Raw genomic sequence first — 23,097 nt, 5'->3', positions numbered from 1 at the left:
GATCATTGAGATTACTGGGTATCAAAAGGAAACTATAGTAAAGGCTGTTCTGTTGGCCAGTGTCAGCCAACATTTCTCAGGTCTCTTGATCGATTATAGTTGATGGTCCTAATGATGACCCTAAGACTCTGAAAGTCGTAGAAGTTCTTTCCTACACATTTCTCAAAAGTCAGCTTTGGGTCACTGGATTCCATTTTCAAAAGCATCTTTTAGAACATGATCCAAAAAAATGAATGGAATAATACATACAAAGTAGCCCATTGACAGTGTTAAGTGTTTTGTGATACCTGTTGACTTGATTTGGAGTCAATAACTGTGCTTCACTTAAAATTAAACTCCCTAACCTCTTTTCAACCTGAAACTTAATAGAATTAAGCTGCTGAAGAATACATTTAAATGCTAACATACTTGCTGTTTTTACAGTGCAGATATTCACTATGTCCTAGCCATTCAGGCTAATGAGTTTTTTATTCCACCATTTGGGGGAACTCTCTAGGAGGTCTCAAAAGAAAATTGATGTCCTCAAAAAGCAGGTGGAAAAAGCCATGGAGAATGAAATGTCTGCTCACCAGTACCTGGCAAATCTTGTCGGCCTGGCAGAGAACGTAACCCAGGAACGCGACAATCTTATGTATTTGGTAAGCTCCCTCACTTCCTTCAAGTACACTGAAAGTCAACATGCAAATGTGATTTTAAGAGCGTTTTCTTGGGGTGCCTGGGTGGTTCAGTCAGTTGAACACCTGACTGGATTTCAGCTCAGGTCTTGATCTCAGGGTCCTGGGATCGAGCCCCGTGTCAGGCTCCACGCTCAGTAGGGAGTCTGCCTGAGATGCACTCTCTCCTCCCCTCCACCCACTTTCTCTCCCCCTTTCTCCCTCAAATATTTTTTTAAAAAAGCATTTTCAATACAAAATTATCCACAAAAGCCTTCGTCTTTTTAAATTTTAACTGCACATTTTCAGATTCTCCAAAATTTAGCTTTCAACCATGGGGGAAAAACATTTTCAAAAGGTGAATAACCCAGACTTTTAAATAATGGTAAATGGTATTTTCAGAGGTGAACTGATGGAATTAGTCCATTTAACCAACTAGAGCAGGAGCCACCAGGTGTTCATTACACACGCGTCTCCGTGTTCTCTCCCCAAAGCTGACTTAATGTATTCCCTGGGTGAAGGTGAAACAGAACCATAGGCATGTTAAGTAGAGTTCACCCCAAGTTGCTTCTGGCTGCTCTAGTCCCAAGGACGGAACTGAGGGGATGATTGCTGGTCCTAGATGACGGAGCTCTGCCCGGCTGGCAGGAGCGATGCCACCACCATGATGTTTGAAATTTCCAGATTTTATTTTTTTAAACAGTTTAATTCTCAAAATTTCTCTCTTTTTTATGATTTCATTTATTAGAGAGAGAGCATGAGCAGGGGGAGGGGCAAAGGGAGAAGCAGACTCCCCACTGAGCAGAGAGCAGGACGTGCAGCTGGATCCCAGGATCCTGAGATCATGACCTGAGCTGAAGGCAAATACTTAAGCGACTGAGCCATCTAGTCACCCCTTCCACACTGATTTTAAAAGGTGTCAGCCATTGGGGCGCCTGGGTGGCTCAGTGGGTTAAGCCTCTGCCTTCAGCTCAGGTCATGATCCCAGGGTCCTGGGATCGAGCCCCGAATCAGGCTCTCTGCTCAGCAGGGAGCCTGCTTCCTCCTCTCTCTCTGCCTGCTTCTCTGCCTACTTGTGATCTCTGTCTGTCAAATAAATAAATAAAATCTTAAAAAAAAAAAAAAAAAAGGTGTCAGCCATAGGGCCATGCAGTGAAAGAAGACCGACACTGCCAAGCTAGACACAGTGAAAAAGCCCGATAGAATTTACTACAGACTAGGACTTACCCAACGGTATCTCCAAATGGTGAAATGACAGGCAAAGAAAAAGAAATCTTGCTTACTTGCACTTGATGATTTTTCAACTTTGAGCACATGTTGCTTACATACATTTAAACGTTTGTTTAAGCAATGTTGAGGATCTCTGGTATCCTAGCATTAGAAGCAATAGTTGAGTGGGTGTCATGACAGAGGAGACCAGAGGACTTCCTGAGGCAGTTGGAAATTGGCTTGGAATCACTCAGCCCCTCCTGCAAGTGAATGGTCTGGGGAGTCTGGTAGGGCATGGCGCGGGCTTATTCACGTCTGCTAGGAAGACATCAGCTCCTCCATAGGGAAGTGGATGCAGGCTTTTAGCTATTGTTTATATAAGAGGAAATATAAATAGCACACAGCTCTTGGGGGAAAATGTGATCCTCACTTGTAATAAAAGATGCTAATTAAGCCACTCTTGAGGTACCATTCTGTACTTGCAAGGTCACCAAAAAAAAAAATTTCTTTTTAAATTATAATAGTTTTTGCTAGGAGTGTGGTTACATGTTAATGGTGATCTCTGAGTCCTTTCAGGGTCTTTTATTTATTTTTTTAAAAAGTTTTCATTTATTTATTTATTTGACACAGAGAGATCTCACAAGCAGGCAGAGAGGCAGGCAGAGAGAGAGGGGGGAAGCAGGCTCCCCACTGAGCAGAGAGCCTGATGCAGGGCTTGATCCCAGGACCCTGAGACCATGACCTGAGCTGAAGGCAGAGGCTTAACCCATTTAACCACCCAGGTGCCCCCTTTCTGGGTCTTTTAGAAGCAGTGTAATTCAGACACAGCATGCTAGGAGCTGAAGCACACACTCCCCCTACCGTAGCAGCCCCCCTCCTGAAATATCACCACCCTGACCCGTGCTGGACTCGGGCATTTTCTGTAGCAGTGCTGAGCGCCCTTTTCCTTTTCTGCTGTGCCTCCTGGGCTTATCTCCCTGGAATGGCAAGAGTGCAAAAAAGAAGCTTGCTGGAGAATTGACCTCCCATGTGGGCCAGTGATCTCCCAAGTTTCCATGATGAAGTTGAGATCCTCCCCAGCCCTCACACGGTCTCTCTTAGGCCCACCCCTCATATCTGTGGGCCCAGGATGGGAATATAAATGGGAGCCATATACTGTTTGTGCGAATATTTAGAAATTAAGCCAACAATCTGTTAATGAACTGTGTTCTCTCTTCCTGCTTGACCTTCATTATTATGGCCTGAAAGCAAGGCTTAGGTTTAGAACCCTTTAAGCCCCTCAGATTTGGGGGAGTTGCTTTCATCCCACCCTATCTCCGCCCACCACAAGGGACTTCTGTGTATTTACAGACACTGCTGTCCCCTTGCCCCTGCAAACTCCTTGCACCCTGGAGCCCCAAGGTCAGCCCCTCTACTTGGGGTCCCGGGGTGGTACTGGCTGCCTCTGCCCTGCATGGGACTGTGGGTCAAGCATCCCAACCTTACTTACCCTGTCATGGTCTCCTAGACCTTAATTTATTGAAAGTGGCATCTTAATTACTACTTCTTTCTTTCTCTCTGTCTTTTTTTTTTTTTTTTTTTTTAAGATTTTATGTATTTATTTGTCAGAGAGAGAGAGAGCACAAGCTGGGGGAGCGGCAGGCAGAGGGAGAAGCAGGCTTCCAGCTGAGCAAGGAGCCCAATGCAGGACTCTATCCCAGGACCATGGGATTATGACCTGAGCCGAAGGCAGATGCTTAACCGACTGAGCCATCCAGGCATCCTGAAAGTGCCATCTTAATTTCTAATCCCACCTTTAGGATGGGTTTTCCATGTGACTTACGGCAAGTTATTTAACTTTCTGTGTCTTATTTTTTCCTTTCTGAAGGAAATCAAATGAAATCAAATTGTCATCCTGGCCTGCCTTAGAAGGAATGCTCACTTTTGCTTTTTTAATTTTAGCATTTGAAATAATTTACAGTGTGTAGCAATTCATGTCCCATCTGATATTCATCTAAATCATTCAGCTTCAAGGGACATTCCTCTTGGCTGTGGTGCCATCACATTTGGCTTGGTGAATGGCGTTGTGTATTCACGTTATCCTTAATTTTGTAATTATTCAGGTAGTCAAGCTAAAAGTTTATTTGCATCTTGGCACTTATTCCTTGGATACGATTGAAGGAATGCTGTATTCCACAAGCACAGAGAAGTGTGCTGGAAGCCCTTACAGCACATCCCCCTTGTTCTGGGGGGCTCAGTCTTCTCTTGGTTCCCAGGTGGGGCCCCCAACCTGCTCCTCTGGGTTCTTGCCCCACCTCAGCTATTGGCCCAAGTTCTGTCCACATCTCTCACACAGGGAGTGGGGGGCAGGCGGGGTGGTGGGCCGGGACAAGTGGCAGAATAGAGATTACTTGTGAGGAAAATGATCTTTGCAGAAAAATTATTGTTTTAACTTCTCTGTTAAACTAAGAAGAGCCCATTCTTTTTCTTTTCATTTTTCTCCTTAGGCTAAATGTTTACAAAGTGAGAAGCATGGCGTTCTCAACAAAATCATAGAAGGCAATATTCGCTTGGGAAGGTTAGAAGAAAAAGTCAAGGTAAGTGGCCATTAGCCTCAAAGGTGCCATTTTCAAACGGAAACAGCAGCTCCCTGGGGTCAGACTTACATGTTTAAAAAAATGAGTCATGTCGCATGTATGTATCACGCTTATCATGCACAGGGTCAAACAGTATTGCATATAGACCAGTCCACTCATTAATAGACTGGCTTATCTGTACAATAAGATACCATGCCGCTGTTTAAAAGAAGAAAAATGCTATGGAAAAATCTCCAGGCTCTATCCTGACGTTAATGTGCAGGCTTTACGCTCAAGCCCAGGATTTGTCGGTTCAGATGGGAGCAAGGTTGACCCTCTTCTCTGTAGCTTAACCCTAATTGCACCCTCCAGTTTCTCTGCCCAAGAAAACTATTGTCGGGGTACTAGCTCTCCTCCCCTAGGCAGCCTCCCTCACCTGAGCTCTTACGTCCCCACCAGCTATGTTCTGACTGCCGGCCTCCACCTCTGCCTCCACTGCCTTCCCACCCAGACTGACTTCTCTGGAGTAAGAGCAGGGGTGCGGGCAGGCTAGAGACCTGGGTGGGAAGGAGAAGGTCTGTGAGGGCATTTAGCTCTGGCGTGGGGAATGAGATTTGGACCTCTGTCGGATAATGAAGAAAAAGGCCTGACACATGAAGAAATAGATTGATGACATTTACTATGTTGGGAAATTAACTAAGACAAAACATTGGCTGGCTCTGTGTACAGCCAGGTGTATATACATATGTATGTAAATATGTTATGACTTTGTTTTGTTCTAGGGAACATAAGTCCTAAATTATTTATTTTTTAAAACTTATTAACTTCTTTAACTTTAAAAGTTAAAATAACTTTAAAATAACTTTAAAAGTTATTAACTTTGCTCAGCCCTAATGCAAAGAACAGACTTTTTTTCTTGGTGTTTAATGAATATTAAATAACATGAACATCAAGGTTTTGGAAGCCACACAGCCTGTTCTTCATGATTTTCAAGTGGTACAGAGTTGCTCCCTGAGGGCCTTTCTGGTTTCCAGTAGGATCTGACACATACAACATCCCTTAGATACCCTTACCCTGTTCTGGATTCTGCCTGGGTCTGGGCTGTCCCCAGGGAAGATCACTTCCATCTAACAAAATTCAGAGACTAACCTACCCTCCAGCACATCACTGTTCTCTTTGATAATGGGCAGTGGCCTTTGAGGTGAGGAGTGTTCCCACCACACATCAGGGAACTCATTCCTTCTATGGGCCAGAGCAGCTCCACTCCTGTTCCCACATGTGGGCTTTTAGGCATGATGCTATTTGAAGAAAGAGTTGCTTTGCTAAAAGGAAAGTTGAAAATGCTACATTTGTCCTCTACCCAGAACTCAGGGCAATTGATCCTGTGGCATCGGGTGGTAGGAATGACTTAATTTAACCAGATAGCTTTGGGAGTTGTGTTGACTTCTAAAATGTCATCTGAGATTCCTAGCAGAAATCATAGTTTTCTGGGAATTTTATTTCTGACGCAGTTTTGAAGTCAGTGAGCATATGGTAAGTTTAATCTTCAAGTACACTTAGTTGTTACTAACTAGTTGTTACTAACCTAGTCTAACTAGGTAGGATAAAGAAAAATCCATATCTAGACAGGGGTGCCCGGGTGGCTTGGTCATTGTAAGCGTCCAGCTCTTGGTTTCAGCTCAGGTTGTGATCCTGGCATCGTGGGATCAAGCCCCGCATCAGGCTTCTCGCTTAGTGCAGAGTTGCTTGTCCCTCCTCCTCTGCTCCCCCAGCTTTCTCTCTCTTTCTCAAATAAATAAGTAAAATCTTTAAAAAAAAAAAAAAAAAAAGAAAACCTTGGACACCCAGGCAAAAGGCCAAAACATAAGAAAAAGAAAACTGTGTTGGCCTCACACTTCTCCACAGCAATACTGAATACCAGAGAGCAGTGCAATGCCTTTTATAAATATTCGAGGAGACAGAGTATGAGCCAAGTATGTTTCCATCCAACCAAGCTACTCTTCCAGCAGTTTTGACCATGTAAGAACTCCAGGCACAGTTTTCCTGTACATCTCACCTGAAGATTAATCAACTTGAGTTCAGCCAATCAAGAAACAACTGGGCAAGTTCCAGAAGAGTAGTGAGCAAAGGATAAATTTAACTGGGAGCTATGACTTCAGTGAAGCAGGGATAAGGCTGATGGAGTAAAATGCAAATGTTTTTTGACAATGTTGAATTAATACAACCAAGGGAAAACTGATAGGTCAAGGAGGTAGCGAAGTAGAAAGTAGAACTAGCTGATTGCATTATAGTCATAACTCAGAGTTCAAAGGATATCATTTCAAGCTGAAAAATCAGTAGGAGGAGCTTAAACATATTTAAGTAGGGCAAGAAAAGGTTGTGAGCTAACATTATGTTACTTTTGCTAAATGAAAGGACTAAGGACATGTAATGTAAAGGCATGAGAATAAAAGTCACCGCAAGAATAGAGAGAGATCCGTTCCCAAATAGAATTACAACAGCGAAAAGAACAGAGAAAACGGACTATATTCAAGTCTTTGAAAATGTAGGTAGATAAAATAACAAAATTGAGGCCCAACAAATACAAATGAGCTAATTCACCCATGAAAAGAAAACCGATTGATAATGAAGCAAATGATATTCCATGCTGGAGCCCAGGGACAGTCTGAAACCAAGTGCATCCGAAAGCTGAAGAGTAAAAGGATGAGTAAAGATAATCCAGATGTATGCAAACAGAAAGAAAGAAAGCAAAGTTGCATTCTTTACATGTGCTGAGATAGAGTTCAGGCCAAAAGGCCTAAATGAAACACACTAAAGAAATGCTAAAAACTGCAATTAATGGCGTATAGTAGCTGTGAATATTTATGCACTAAATAAACAGAAAATCTGTGTAACACAGCAAAATAGGGAAATGGAAGCATAGTAATAATCGGAGCTTTAGGGTTGCCTGGGTGGCTCAGTGGGTTAAAGCCTCTGCCTTTTGCTCGGGCCATGATTCCAGAGTCCTGGGATGGAGCCCCACATCCCCACATCTGGCTCTCTGCTCAGCAGGGAGCCTGCTTTCCGCTCTCTCTCTGCCTGCCTCTCTACCTACTTGTGATCTCTGTCAAATAAAATCTTAAAAAAAATTTTTTTTTAAATAATAGGAGCTTTAATCTTCTCTTGGTCCAAGACAGATCAAGAGATGAAACAAAAGTAACTAAGGATATGGAAGATTTAACAAAATCTGTAAGGTTTATTGGTCTGTGTGTGTTTGTGTATAACTGACTGACTGTAGATTGGCTCAAAAAGTAACCTCTAGAGTAGACATAAGGCACATTTGTTGATCAAAAAGCTAAAATCCAGGGGCCCCTGGGTGGCTCAGTGGGTTAAAGCCTCTGCTTTCGGCTCGGGTCATGATCCCAGGGTCCTGGGATCGAGCCCCGCATCGGGCTCTCTGTTCAGCGGGGAGCCTGCTTTCCTTCCTCTCTCTCTCTGCCTACCTGTGATCTCTGTCAAATAAAAAATAAATAAATAAATAAAAATAAAAATAAAAGCTAAAATCCAGAAATTAATAAACAATCAGAAAGCAAAAAAATACTCTTTTAGCTGGAAATGTAAAAACCATGAAGTAAACCAGTTGTTGGATCGGAGGGAATGTATAAACTGTCAGTTTCTAAATAGAATTGATACACTAGTTAGAATGGCAAAAATTAAGACAAGAAACAACAAATATTGGCAAGGATATGGAGAAAGGAGAACCCTCTTACACTGTTGGTGGGAATGCAAGCTGGTACAGCCACTCTGGAAAACAGTATGGAGGTTCCTCAAGACATTAAAAATAGAGCTATCCTATGACCCTGCAATTGCACTACTGGCTTTTACCCCAAAGATACAGATGTAGTGAAAAGGGGCACATGCACCCCAGTGTTCATAGCAGCAATGTCCACAATAGCCAAACTGTGGAAGGAGCCGAGATGCCCTTCAACAGACGAATGGATAAAGAAGATATGGTCCATATATACAATGGAATATTACTCAGCCATCAGAAAGGATGAATACCCAACTTTTGCATCAACATGGCTGGGACTGGAGGGGCTTACGCTAAGTGAAATAAGTCAGCCAGAGAAAGGCAATCATCATATGGTCTCACTCATACGTAGAAAATAAGGAATAGGGGTGCCTGGGTGGCTCAGTGGGTTAAGCCGCTGCCTTCGGCTCAGGTCATGATCTCAGGGTCCTGGGATCGAGTCCCGCATCGGGCTCTCTGCTCAGCAGGGAGCCTGCTTCCCTCTTTCTCTCTCTGCCTGCCTCTCTGTCTACTTGTGATCTCTGTCAAATAAATAAATAAAATCTTTAAAAAAAAAAAAAAAGAAAATAAGGAATAGTGTGGAGGACCATAGGGGAAGGGAGGGAAAACTGAATGGGAAGACAAACCATGAGAGACTGGACTTCTAAATGGAATTGGATCTATGTCAAGTACAAATTAGAATCTCTGTAACCCCACTTTTAGAAATGCTCAGAAGGAAGTCGTACCTTAAATACTACCCAGAAAAAAAATGGAGAAGGAAAATAAATGAATCAGGCTTTTATCTCTGTCAACTGTTTACCAATAGAGTGTGACAGACCCCGCCAGCTTGGTCTGTTTTGAGTTGTAGCATATAAAAAACTAGGTCTGATAAAAATGAGAAATTTGGTTTCCATATACTTGGTATTTTGTTTTTACTCTCTGTGACTTTTATGATTTTATGAGCCAGACTTGCCCTCCCAGATCAGACTTATGCAAGGTTTACTCATCATCTCAGTGGGCTCTGATAGCCCAGACAGGGAGGGTGGGGGAGGGTACACATCCGGGAAGCCACCCCTGGGCAACAGGCAGCATCCCCTCACTCACACGGGGCCTCCTCCCTCTCCCAGGGCTATAAGAAGCAGGCGGCACTGAAAGTAGATGACATCAGTCACCGCCTGACGGAGCAGCAGGAAGACTTCACCAGCAGGACAGCTCAGTACCAGCAAGAGATGAGGCGCCTGCATCAGATGCTGCAGGACAAGCAGGATATCCTGGACCAGGCCCTGCAGCAGAAACGGTAGGGCCTCCCCAGCCCCACAAAGGAGGTCTGGTTGCGGATGTTGGCCAGAATTTTCTAGTAAATCCCCCTGGACCCGTTCTGTTTATCTTTTACATTTAAGTTTTATCTGAATGTAATATTGGTCTTGATTCTTATTTGCTCATTTTCTCTTTAAATGTTTTCCCCTGGGCTCCTGGGTGGCTCAGTGGGTTAAGCCGCTGCCTTCGGCTCGGGTCATGATCTCAGGGTCCTGGGATCGAGTCCCGCATTGGGCTCTCTACTCGGCAGGGAGCCTGCTTCCCTCTCTCTTTCTCTGCCTGCCTGTCTACTTGTGATCTCTCTCTGTCAAATAAATAAATAAAATCTTAAAAAAAAAAATGTTTTCCCCCAGCAATTGACATACAGGATTGTGTAAGTTTAAGGTGTATAATGTGATGGTTTGATTTCATGTATATCCTGTGAAATGATTGCCACCACAAGGCTAGTCAACACCGCCCTTGTCTCGCCTAATTCGCATTTTGTTATGGGCGGGAATGGGCTCCCAGCAGCTTTCAGGTATACAACACGTGCTGTGCTCCTCATTTTCCTAATCGCCCCTGGAGAGCTCCCCATTGTTTGAATATTGGACTTCTTAAATCAGTCCAGGCCTCTAATTGTCCTTCCCTCTTTTCTCCTCTCTTTGATGCTTTTGTTTTTCTTGGGATTTTTAAAATTTTTTATCAAGTGTCTTATTTCTGATTTTTCTTTTTTTTTTCATTTCTGAAGATTTTAAAATCTCTGATCATTCCCTTCTTGTAAGATCATGATCATGAGATGATGGCCACATGATGTTCTCTGTGCATGCAAGGTACTAAATCAGTTACCCTTTACCTTTTAAATGTGGACCCTTTAAACATGGGCTAGAGGAAGTGTTGCCAATGTATGAAAAACAGTGGGGAATGTTGTGTGCTCCGTGAAGGTGAACTTGCTGGTCCTTTGTGCTTAACTCTACATTTTCACACTGGCCATGCTGTCTTTGCCAGACTGGAACATGAACTGGTGGGCGCAGAAGAATAATAATGCATGCGTGGGATTTCTTCGGGTTGTAGGACGGTCCGGGTGTTTGATGTCATGCAGAATGCAGATAGCTGTTTTCCACCAGCCAGACGCTTCATAAATGCAAGGCAGGATGAACTCTTACCTGCCATGCCTATCAGGGCTTCTGGAGTCACAGAAGTTCTTACCGCCATACACAGCTGTTTTGTGAAAAGTTGAGCCAATACCAGATCTCTTGCTAGATAGTTGGTTTAGAATCGCAGTAATAAAATGACATTTTGTTTTTCACTTTTTCCCCTTATTCCACTGTCTGTCCTTAGATCATTGAAAGTTATGCATTCTATTTCTGTACTTTCAGTGGCTACCCTTAAAATTTTACCATGGATATTTAACATTAAAAATCTTAATTTAGGGGTGCCTGGGTGGCTCAGTTGGTTAAGTGACCAACTCTTGATTTCAGCTCAGATTTCGATCTCAGGGTTGTGAGTTCAAGCCCTACGTTGGGCTTAAAAAAAAAAAAAATCTTACTTAAATTTAGACATGTCTACATTTCTTCCCCCCAGTGCAATATCTAATGCTCTTATCTAATTCTTTCCCCCCTCAGTTTATATGATGTCATCTAGTATCATTCTGTAGATAAAAGTGAAGACCAAAGATCTATTTTATATCATCTTTAGCCGCCCCCAATTAAATGTTACTAGTTTCTATATAATTCTTTATTTTGATTTACCCACAGGTACCAATTTCTTTACTTACTGATTATTATAAACAAGACAACAGACCCCAAATGAGTCTCACATACGCTGGGCCCACACATCACCAAACCAAGACTTGACTTAATTAGTTGGCTCTTCCAGAAAGGGAATCTTAAACTGGTTAGTCAAGAATTGTGTAGTCGGGGTGCCTGGGTGGCTCAGTGGGTTAAAGCCTCTGCCTTAGGCTCAGGTCATGATCCCAGGGTCCTGGGATCGAGCCCCACATCGGGCTCTCTGCTCAGCAGGGAGCCTGTTTCCCTTCCTCTCTCTGCCTGCCTCTCTGCCTACTTGTGATCTCTGTCAAATAAATAAAATCTTTAAAAAAAAAATAAATAAAAGAATTGTGTAGTCAGTGCTACTTAGGTCATATGCCTGGGAGACCCTTGCCATCCCCTAAAGGAAAGTAACTTTGCAATAACCAACCCACTTTTACTGAATATAACTTCCTTATTCCTGCTTCCTTCTGCCTAAAAAAGTCTCTCATTTTGTACAGTTCCTCAGAGCTCCTTTCTCTTTGCTAGGTGGGATGCTGCCCAATTCGAGTTGAGTTTTGCTCGAATAAACTCTTAAAATTTTCTTATTTCCTCAGTTTATCTTTTAATATATCCCCTCTAACATCTCAGACTTTATTTCTCGGATTAGTTTCCTTCTTCCTAAAATACATTGTTTAGAAGTTTCTTTAGTAAGAGTCTGTTGGGAGTGAGCTTTCTTAGTTTCTGTTTACCTGGAAATGTCTGCATTTTTCCTTCATCCTTGTAAGATAATTCTTGTCACCTACAGAATTTTACGTTGACAGTCTTCTATCAGCATATTCTACTATCTTCTCTGCTTGAGAAGGCTCTTTTGACAAGCCAAAAGACAAGTGTCTGACAAGCCTTTTGTCATTTTTTAAAATAATTGACACGGGGCACCTGGGTGGTTCAGTCGGTTGTGTCCAACTCTTGATCTCAGCTCAGGGCACGGTCTCAGGGTTGTCAGTCTGAGCCCCATGCCAGGCTCTGTGCTCAGAGCAGAGTCTGCTTGAGATTCTCTGTCCCCCTCTCTCTGTCCCTCCCCACCACTTGTGTGCTCTCTCTTTAAAATAAATAAGTAAGGGGGTGCCTAGGTGGTTCAGTTCATTAAGTGTCTGCCTTCGGCTCAGGTCATGACACCAGGATCCTGGGATCAAGCCCCACATCGGGCTCCCTGCTCAGCTGAAAGACTGCTTTCCCTCTCCCACTCCCCCTGCTCGTGTTCCTGTTCTTGCTGTCTCTCTCTCTCACTGTCAAATAAAATTTTTAAAAAATAAAAATAAAATAATAAATAAGTAAAATCTTAAATAAAGTTTTCCTTCATCTCTTGTATTCTGCAGTTTCATTGGTATGTAATTAACTGTAAGCTTCTTTTTACTTATCTACTTGGTGTAAGTTACTCTGTATATCTGTGATTATGATTTTTCATTAGAAAATTCTCATCTCTTAAAATAAGCCATTATCTCTTAAAATTAATTATTTCCCCTTATTCTTTCTAAATGTCCTTCTGGAGCTCAGATTAAATGTATGTTAGACCTTCCATATGCCTTATCTTTTAAATTTTCCATCTTTTTCTTTGATAATTTCTTCTGCTCAGTATTCCTGTTTACGGATTCTCCCTTCAGTTGTGTTCAGTGTACCATTTAACCTAGCCACTGAGTTGTTTTGTTTTGTTTTGTTTTGTTTTTAGTCAGCAACATTGTATTTCATTTTCAGTTCTATTTGGTTCTTTTGAAAATCGGGCTAGTCCTTTTTAAAATAAAGTCTTGGTCTTTCTTTTTTTAAATACATCTTTTGTTTCTTTTAACATTTCATTTGTAGTTATTTTTTCAATATCGGAAATTTAGGAGAGCTTAATTTTTTTTTTTTTGACTCTTGCTTTATGTGGCTTGTTTCTTTCTACGCACAACAAATTTTTAACTATGAATGCATATATGGTTGAATTAAATCTGTGGAGTCCTGAGGTTCTGGATTAAGGATGTTTTTCTCTACAGAAGATTTGCATTTGCTTCTCTTTGGTGCAAGAGAATATTTCTAACCTGGAGTCACTTTAATTTCATTACTAATTTTAAAAAATGGGCTATAGGAATATTTTTCAAAAAAAATACACTTTCAAAAGTCTTTTAAAAATGCTTTTATTACATTTATTATATATTATGTATTATATTTTAAAATGCTATTATTGCATTTATAATGTATAACTCGTTAATACCTGGTATTTTTCTACTGCATTCGGAGCGATTTCCTCTGCTCTATATTAGTTTGCTAATTCCCTCTTCAGTTGTGTCCAGTGTACTATGTAACCCATCCATTGAGCCCTTCCCCTGATCGTGTCTAAAATGGCTGTTCACTCCACACAGGTCCTGGGGGTGCCCAATCCTGGGGAACAATGTAGATTCAGACTCCAGATCCATTTGAGAACAAGCTGGTGGCTGCAGACCCCTAGGAGGCACTTAGCCTCTCAGAGCAGGTTTCTGTTGAAGATGGGCAGCTTTTCCACTGAGCCCTGCTTTCTTTGAGGGCCCTTCACGTGTCTCCACTTACTTGTCCAATTGTGGAACACGTGGTTCGTTCAGAGTGTTTCTAGGAAGACGGGGAATAACATGGATATGAGCGAGCCTTGGGGTTTTCTGTCCTACCCAGTTTGCAGGGACCCAACAGCTAGTCTCCGTCCTACAAAAATGTGAGTTCCTGGCATGAACTTTTGTCCTCAGAACAATAAGCAGTAACAACATTCTGTTCCCTCCCTCTGTGCTTTCAGTTTAGTCTTTATTTCTTTCTGCCCTTAGAGACTTGCTGTTCTTATTTTGAGTTCGGCCACACATGTATCGTGATTGCTGTAATTTATCAAACATCTAGGTGTTTTGTACCAGAAAAGAGAAATTTGGAGATTTTTAAAACAGTGTGTAATCAAATAGCACCCAACATTCAGTGGGCACTGGGGGGCTTGGAAAGAAGGAACAGTTCACAGAGAAGTGACATTGGACAAGTGGGCATGCCACTGGCCTCCTTGAATCTCATTGTCTTTCTCCTTAAATAGCACTGCTCACCCCATTTGGTAGTGCAGTTTCTAGCATCTTCCATAACCATCCAGCTACATCTATGAAGGAGCCGGCCTCCCCACCGTGCTCTCCTGCACGAGGCCTGCTCTTACCCTCAGGCTGAGGCTGGTCTTTCTGTCCCCCTCACTCTCCACTGGGGTCCACCATCCTGTGAGGTGGCAGCTGGTACCCCGATCTGTTTCCCCTGAAGACCACGGCCCTGTGAGGACACGGATACCTTGTCAGCCCCGCTTCCTCAGCACTCTACATGCTACCCCTCACAGCGTCCTTGGTACCCTTTCCTTAACTCGTACATCTCGGTTCCCTCTGAATGCTCACTCCTGGCACGTGATCTGTCTAGGCCAGTCTTTTCTGTGTCCTCGGTTATGAGCCTCACTCTGTACAGTCCCCTCCTCACCTCCACACTCACTCTTTATGTCCAGGACCCTCCTTGGCTCTGTGGATGGGTGTTTTGAGAGGAGCCTGATATTGGCCGGGTCACAGTGGGGACAGGTAGAGGGGACACGGGAGAGGCTCACAGGGTTCATGCTGTGTGGGTGCCCACAGCTAGCCATTGTGCTGTAGGTCAGCCGCTGCGGGTACTGTGTTGTATTCTTATACATGTTAATTCTATAGAGAACAATGGTCCAAAACCAAGGAGAAAGCAAAACTCAGTGTTTTTTCTATTTCCAGGACACCTCAGCGTTTCATTCAGCCCTGACAGTCTCTGCCTCAGAACTCAGACACCATGGGATCTCTTCTCTGACATCAAGCATTCTTCCCTTTGAGTTCTGGCTACTTTAAGAATTGCAAGGGTTCTATAAATATTTTTCTCAGGGTGCCTGGGTGGCTCAGTGGGTTAAAGCCTCTGCCTTCGGCTCAGGTCATGATCTCAGGGTCCTGGGATGGAGGCCCGCGTCGGGCTCTCTGCTCAGCAGGGAGCCTGCTTTCTCCTCTCTCTCTCTCTCTATGCCTGCCTCTCTGCATACTTGTGATCTCTCCCTCTCTGTTTCAAATAAATAAATAAAATCTTTAAAAAAAATATATTTTTCTCATTGTGCTGTTTTAACCATCTCTCTTTTTTGTGTATCTCTCAGAGAAATGGAAGGCGAGCTTGAGGTTGTTTGGCAGTCTACCTCCAAGGAAAACCAAAGAATCCGAGAGCTGCTGCAGGCCGTGCTGGAGAGGCCAGGTGTCTGGGACGGCACTAGGGAGGCGCGCTGGGAAGCTGTGGCTCCGGCTACCGTGACCTGAAGCCACCACCTGCCACAGCCCACGCTGTGCCTGGGGCCTTGGCCGGAGGCTCTGCCTTACCCCAGCACTGGGAGGCACAGGAGAAGGGCCACAGCATTTCTCCTCACCAGGGCAAGGTAGAAATAAACTGTCTCAGAAATTTAATCCCCCCCCCTTTTTTTTACATTTTGCTTTTATTTGACTAATACAGTGCTGACCTATATTTTTGCATTGCCTTAAAGCTATATCTCGCCTTGTCTACTGCCTCGCCACAGAGCCAGGCTCTGTGAGCCCTGTTGCTCAGGGTGCCAGGGGACCCAAGGAGCTGGCCTGGCTCTGGGCGTCTAGACCTGCAGCCGGGAGAGTGTGGGAGCAAACAGGTGGTGGGGCTGAGCACTCACACGGCGGGCTGGGTGCGTGAGGTCTCTGAACGCATCCAGTGCTGGTACTGTCATTGGCTCTGGGTGCTGTCCTGGCATGTGGTAAAAGACAAGGGCTAGCACTCACACCCCAGTAAGTTACACAACATCTGTTCTGCCCCATCTCCCTGCCCTTCTTTATCCTCCTGGAAAGGCAACTTTTCTGGGGCCACACAGCACCAGGGTGGGGGTCCCTGCCCCAGCACCACCGCTGAGAAGGATGCCAGAGGCCAGGGTTCTGCTTCTCTTTGCCACCTCCTCAGGTGGGTGACCCCAGCTTCTCAGGGCCATCCCTGGCACTTCCTGGTGGCAGTGCCAGCCCCCTAGGCCTGCTTGTCCCTGGCATGCTGGAAGAACATGGGACGTCAGGCTACACGGGCCCCTAGGAGCGGTGTGGAGGGCAGAATCCTGGAACAGAGCCTTATACGGGCGCCTCCCTGCACAGACCTGCCTCGGTGCAGCGTGTGCACAGGCCAGCCCTGGGTCTGGGTCGGGGGCAGAAGTTACACGCCTGAGCTCTGATTGCTAGCTGGGAGTTGAGGTAGAAGATCAGTTTTATGTTTTTTATGTTTTATTCAAGGATTCTAACTTATTTTCATTTTACCAGAGGTAGGGCGACTCAACTGGGATTTCAAACTCTCTCCATCCTCTCCCTCGGAGGTGACCTAGCAAACAGCTTCAGTATTATTTCCAGGGAACCCAGCAGCTCTCCGGCAGCGGCAGCGTGTAAACAGGCTGCAAGGCCCCAGTGCCCCCGTGAGTCTCTCACCTTCCAGATCTGTGCTTGGTGCGTAGCTTGTGGTGGGAATCCTGCTGTTGTCACTTATGCAAAGAGCCACTTTTGTCATTCCTGGCTTTGTTCCACCTTCTGTGAGAACATTTTGTTTCCTGGAGAAGTGAATGTTTGTACATTTCTGCCTTAAGTTTATTTCACGTTACAAGCATACGTGGCAAGTTTGGGGACCCCTGGACCTCGTCACGGCCACAGGGTTGGGCCCCGCAGCACCTGTGTTCAGCCAGCCTCCCATCGGATGCTGTCAGCATGTGGCAGGTGGGCTCTGAGTCCAGGGTGCGAAGGAGGGTCCACGCAGGCAAAGTGGCGAGAGATAAGGTAGCTGAGGGGCCCAGGGCCTGAGCTTCGATGCATTGTGAGGGATCTGGACTGCTCTGGGCCTTGCTGATGGGCAGGGTTTCAAGGGCTGGAGAATGACAGGGCTGTGTGTGCCGGGGTGAGAACTCAGGAGCCGCAGGAGGGGTGTTCGGGCTGGAGGTTGGGGTGAGAAGGGAGGCCAGACTGGCCCCAGGAAAGCCTGGACCTCTGCCAGGGGCCTGTCTGCTTGACCCTGCGGGTGCCAGTCGGACCAGGAGCCGTGGCCTTTCCTGCTTGGTCCTGGGGAGGCGAACAGTTATGAAATGGGTCCCAGGGACTCAAAGGGGCCCTGCTGCCTTTGGTGTTAGCAAAAAGTCGTCCAGGGGAATTGCAGACCAAGTACAGAGAGGCCGGGGCCCAGCCGGCATGTGCGTGTGAGTTTGAGGTGACGGCAGGCAAGGAGCTGCCTTCAGTTTCCCAGGACATCTGCACAGAGGGCTGGAGGGGTCGGAAGTGGCTCCTGCCCCTCAGGCTCCAAGAAGAATGGAAGAGGCCTTCCTTTCCCAGGAGCTTCACGCTGTGGAGATCAGTGTGTCCTCCAACTCTCAGGAGAGGAGAAAATCCCAAATTGGATTTCTTTCAGTGCAGTGTATTTATTCAGCAAATACACTTGGAGTGCTTATCTCTCTGCACGGTGTCGAGAACAATAGCGGTGACAAAGGCAGACATAATTACAGAGCGTTCTAGGTGCTTGGAAGAAAACAGGACAGAAACAATGGCCTGGTCACCTTCATGGCTGCTGTGGCAGCTACAGGGTGAACTCCGTGCAGAACATTCAAAAACAAAAATCTCAGGGGCGCCTGGGTGGCTCAGTGGGTTGAAGCCTCTGCCTTCGGCTCAGGTCATGATCCCAGGGTCCTGGGATTGAGCCCCACATCTGGCTCTCTGCTCCCCCCCTCTCTCTGCCTGCCTCTCCGCCTACTTGTGATCTCTGTCTGTCAAATAAATAGATAAAATCTTAAAAAACAAAACAAAAAACCAAAAATCTCATTGCGCAGACTCACGGTCATGATCTTACCCTCCAAAACAAAAAATAGTTATCTTCCAGGAAGATTCTCTTTTCCTCCCATCTCCCAATGCCCTGCCCCGCTATCTTGCAGGAAATCTCGCCTTGTCAGTCACTATGTGCTCTGCTCCTTCCTTTGTGTCCGAATTCCCAAGTGATGGTTTGTGCTGGGCGGTGTGATCCAAAGCTGCTTCACAGGGAAGTTGTGCCCAGACTCTGTGAAGGGCTGATCTCTGCTCGCAGGAAGGCGAGCCAGGGACTCAGAGCCACGTAAAAGATGTCATTTCTCTGGGGAACATGAAAGGGAGTCGGGGGCGGGAAGTTCACGGAAGGCTGTGGGTAGGAGGTCGCATTTCAGCGGGCGTTAAATGTGGAGTTGGATTTCCCCAGAAGAAGATTCTGAAAAGAAAGACGAGGACTCAGTAGGTGAAGATGAGGTCAGACCGGAGCATGGTTGGTCCTTTGTGCCAGACGACTGGTGCCCTGGAAGGAAGACAGCTGTGTGAGGACTGAGACAGACGCCCAGGGAGGACGCTATGCAACAACAGTCAGGGTTGGAGAGACTGTAACTGCAGGCCAAGGATGACACCCAGGAGTTCTGGCTACCCCAGAAGCTAGGAAGAGGCCGTGAAGGACCCCCTCCCAGGTTTCAGAGGGAGCACAGCCCATGCCCACACCTGGAGTTCGGACTTCTAACCTCCAGAACCGAGGCGATAGATCTGTTGGTTTTAAGCCAGAAGAGGAGCTAAACAGGCCAGGCCCCCAGAGCCGGGGATTCCCAGAGCAAGCAGGGTGTCCTTGCAGGGACAGGGCAACTTTGTGTGTGCGGGGGCACAAGGGGGTGAGAACGCACCTTTTCAACTGAGTACATTTTAAAAGGTCATCGAACTACAGATCGCGGACTTCTGATGAAAATCTTGTGCTATATTGCGATGTGCTGGAAACATAAAATGTACCCCAGATTCTGAAGACTTAGAAGAGTGTGAACTATTTCACCAATAATTTTTATACTGGTTATGTGTTGAGATAACATTTTGGATGTACTGGGTGAAATAAAACCTGTTGTGAAAATCGATTTCACCTGTTTTTGCTTCTACTTTTTAAAAAACGTGGCCACTGGAAAAAATTGAAACTATGTATGTGACTCACAGTATACTTCTCTTGCAGAGTTTGTGTGTGCCCCCGAATGTGAAAGGCAAAACTGAGATAAGTCATGACGTTGGGGAGGGATTGCTTTCTTTCTCTTTCTTAAGATTTTATTTATTTATTGAAGAACGTGGAACAGGAGCAGAGGGCTTCTGGGGCTTCCGTGCAGCTTTGGGGGCACCGGGAAGAAAGAGGCCAGGCTGGTTGCCTGCTCCTTGGCGGGATGTTTCTCACTGTGCGTGGGACCTTCGCCTGGTGCGGTTCCCAGAGGCGCAGGTCTCCTCTGGTGGAAGGTGATGACGGGGTGTACTTGGGACAAGCAGCTGAGGAGTGGGGGAGTTCCTGTGTGGGAAGGGCCAGGCACCACAGAAAGTGCTTCTGTGAAGAAGGACTTTCCTATTCCAGCAAGAACGTTTTAGGTGAAAGAGTCAGAGGAGACCGGGAAAGGCTCTCTGGCTTGTCCCTGGCCTCAAGCAGTCCCCCTTGATGGCTCACCCTGGCCCCGCGGTGTCCAGGATGCACATGGGGCTTGCACAGTGGAGCCCGCAGGAGCGGGCAGAGTAGGGCAGGAGCTGAAGCGGGAAGAGAGATGCGAGGAGTCCCGAGATTGGAGCCTGGACCCTGGGGTGAGCTAGAGCCTGCAAGCCTCCGCTGGGAGTGAGTGAGTTGGAGGGGTTGGTGGGGAGGTGTGTGGGGGAGGGAGCAGCTCCCAGCAGCTCTGAGCTTGTGAACTGCCTGGCGTGGATCCACTTGCCTCAAGCTGCTGGGCTCAGTGGGGGGGTGGGGAGGGGAGGGTTACCTCCCTCCCAGAGGACACTCTCACACACCTAGATTTTCTGAGATATAAGGTCTGGGGCACTCTGGGCAACCTCTCCTACACAGGATTCCATCAGCAGCAAAGACACCTCAAGTGTCCCACATCTAAAGGACAAGCCGCTCCTGGACCCCACGCTCTCTCTCTCGCCATCTCCTCTCCATGGAGAGCCTGAGCCCTGGGGCACTGCTTTTGCCGCACATTTTTTGCAAGTGTGTGCGCTCTTTCTGGGAAAACACCAAGGGCTGGATTTGCTGCATCCTGGGAGCACATGTGTGTTTAACTGTGTAACGTGTCTCCAGCACATGAGGACGAATCTTGCGTGTCTCCACTGACATGCTGTCCTCAGTCAAATTCAGAGACAGAAAGTAGGATCTGGGGCGAAGGGGCAAACGGGGAGTTTTTAAAGGAGTGAGTGAATTCCTGTGTTAATTGTTTTATGGTGAAACGGTAAATCCTTGACATTGAAAAATTCTGCCCATTCCACTGACTCTTTACAAGTTCTTCTACCCCAAATCCAGGTAATAGGTGAGCACCGGGCTATATGGTCTTTGTGGTCCCCCAAAGGCTCTGAACCGTTACCGGCAGCAGCAGGAAGGAATATAAGAACACGTGAATTTAGGAACTGAAGGAAGTTTGGCAACTCGAAGGCACGTCTGGAACATGTTTGAGTGGTAAAGGCAGGTCCAGCATCTCTGTGAGGGTTTGACCCTAACCCCTGAGGAGGAAGGTGAACCAGAGGACAGGTTAGCAAGAGTCGGGAGAAACAGATTCACTCCGTCCGGTCCAGCACCTCTGTAGAAACCATCCTAGGAGAAGCGACCCAAATGTGTACCAGATAGAGACCCTGAGGTGCAGATGGTGTTCATGCAAAGTTGCAAGCACCTTTGCAATGGGAAAAAGCAAAGTTTGAAAGTGAGGGTCAAGAGCTTTAGCTGAAACTTAGGAACTAAGGGAGTGGTATGAAAAAAATCTCCATTTTGCCAGGAAGTGTGCTCTGAGAGGGAATAGGCTTCTGTGGAGCAAAACTTCAGGCCGAGGGGGGGGGGTGTTGTTGGGGGAACCAGGTGGTGGGTATTAGAGAGGGCACGGATTGCATGGAGCACTGGGTGTGGTACAAAAACAATGAATACTGTTATGCTGAAAATAAATTTAAATTATTTAAAAAAAAAAAAAAAACCCAGCCCGGTGGTGGGTGGGCTGGAGGCCTAAGGAGCCAAAGTTCTACCCACAGTGGGGGTGAGGGGTGGGGCTGTGAAAGCCAGATTATCCCCACCCCACCCCCGGCCCCCAGGGCGAAATTATGCGAAGTAGCTGAACACTTACTCTGCCAGGGAAAAACAAAAAAAGGAAGCGAGAGCTTCATGAAAGGAAGTGCTCACCAGGGACCCCAAATTCACAGAAGTGTTTTCTGACCCTTAACAAAGGAGCCCAGGCCCAGATGTTCCAAGCTCAGCACTTGGCACAGGCCCCAGGAGACCAGAGAATCCATGGAAGCGTAAGGCTAACTTTCTATGAACCCTATTGTTGCAGGAGGCGGGTGCGCAGGTGCTAGGCTCACTTACAGATACTTAACAGATTTGGATCTGGATGCCTGGGGACAGGCTGAGTCACCTGCAGTCACAGGGTTGGCTCCTGGTTGACACCCTCCCACCCACCTCCCAACTCCACTCCTCACATGATTTCTCTTAGACCCGTAGCCCTTGGAAAGCAACTTTGACCCGGGGAGGATTCTGCAGCGTTTTGCAGATACAGCGGCACTGGCAACGACAGTTTGAGCGCTGCTGTATTAGCAAAGATTAGCAATGACACAAACAAACCTGTCTGGGACTGCCAGCCGCCCTGCCGGTGGGAGGGTAGGAGGCTCTAGCCTCCTGCTGGCAGAGGGGAGAATGAGCCCACAGGGGAGCACTGTGCCCAGAGCACTGGGCATGATGGGCAGGGGAGCAATTACTCTGAGACAGGGTCCTCACGTCCTCCAGATGGCTTTAAGCGACAACCCTGAGAAATCCACCTGCCCTAAGTGCCCTCAGTGCCACCACCCGTGGCTTGGCTGACTCTTTCCTGCGACCTTTGATCTCTCTGGGATCTCGGAGATGCTGTCAGATTGATCTCAATGTGCAACCGGAGGCTGATTTTGATAACAGTACAATGCTCCTGGCCGGGGGTTCTCCAGCCGGAAAAAGAATTTATCTGATACAGGGATTAGAGCCGCCACCTGAGTCAGCCTTCCTGTGGAGGGTGGGTCTGTCCCCAGACCCTCCAGGCACTTCTGAAGCTCTGGGTTGGGGAGCTGGAGCTCTGTGGCCTTTTATCACTGGGGCCTCAGTTTCCCCATCAGGAAAGGGAGAGTGTGCGACCCGTTTTCTGCTCCACAGTCAGGTGAGCGCAGAGTGGGCTCTGGGAACAGCAGCACCACCAAATGACTGTCCCTGGCTGGGAGCTGCACACGGCCTCAGACCAGGGGCCGCGAGTTGCCGAACCCTTCTGCCTGTGCAATGGAGCTGGAGCCCAGTCACTGCCCAAGGGGAGCAGGAGAGACTTGCCCACCCTCCTGCGGGTGTGACGAGAGCCAGGAGGAGCGAAGACACCGCCCTACTAGCCAATTCCCCGAAGAGCAGTTGCTCCTTACACAGCATGCCTGGGGCTATAAATCTAGCCTTTTAAGGCAATAAAGGAGCTGGTTCCAAAGTTTATCCCCTCTGATGCCAGTTTTTAGGAGGAGTTCCCCTCCCAAGATGTAGCCGATGTGGGGGTATCCGGTTAAGGGGAAAACAATGATGAACAACACACAAACATTTGTACATAGGAATTAGCTTGCCTGGCCCTCCCCTTTGTGTGCGCAGGATCCAAGCTTCATTGCTAAAAAAAAAAAAAAAAAAAAAAAAAAGAAAGAAAAAAGTTTAATAATTACCTTTGTTGACCTCTGTACCTTCTGGCTTCCTCTGCTGCTGGGCACAAGACATGGCCATTCCTAGGTGCAGCCGAGCAGACGTGCAGACGTGCAGACCCAGGCGGCACT

At 46.5% G+C, this 23,097-nt stretch overlaps 1 protein-coding gene across 3 annotated transcripts in view; it reads left to right on the top strand.

Annotated features, from left to right (window-relative positions):
• The window catches only part of CEP89 (centrosomal protein 89), a 71,653-nt gene extending 56,076 nt beyond the window's left edge, over nt 1–15,577 (top strand). For 2 of the 3 annotated variants that reach the window (XM_032841820.1, XM_032841819.1), the window contains exons 16-19: nt 497–638; nt 4,349–4,438; nt 9,314–9,483; nt 15,405–15,577. In XM_032841820.1, the coding sequence (XP_032697711.1) occupies nt 497–638; nt 4,349–4,438; nt 9,314–9,483; nt 15,405–15,561 (559 nt within the window). In that variant the 3' untranslated portion in view covers nt 15,562–15,577. The remainder of the gene's footprint in view (nt 1–496; nt 639–4,348; nt 4,439–9,313; nt 9,484–15,404) is intronic. The other variant, XM_032841821.1, reaches the window with a different exon arrangement.
• The last annotated feature ends 7,520 nt before the right edge of the window (nt 15,578–23,097 follow it).

The sequence above is a fragment of the Lontra canadensis genome, unplaced genomic scaffold (genome assembly GCF_010015895.1).
Source record: "Lontra canadensis isolate GAN:19392208 unplaced genomic scaffold, GSC_riverotter_1.0 scaffold125, whole genome shotgun sequence".
Taxonomy (NCBI): Eukaryota; Metazoa; Chordata; class Mammalia; order Carnivora; family Mustelidae; genus Lontra; species Lontra canadensis.
This window is presented reverse-complemented; position numbering and strand designations above follow the sequence as displayed.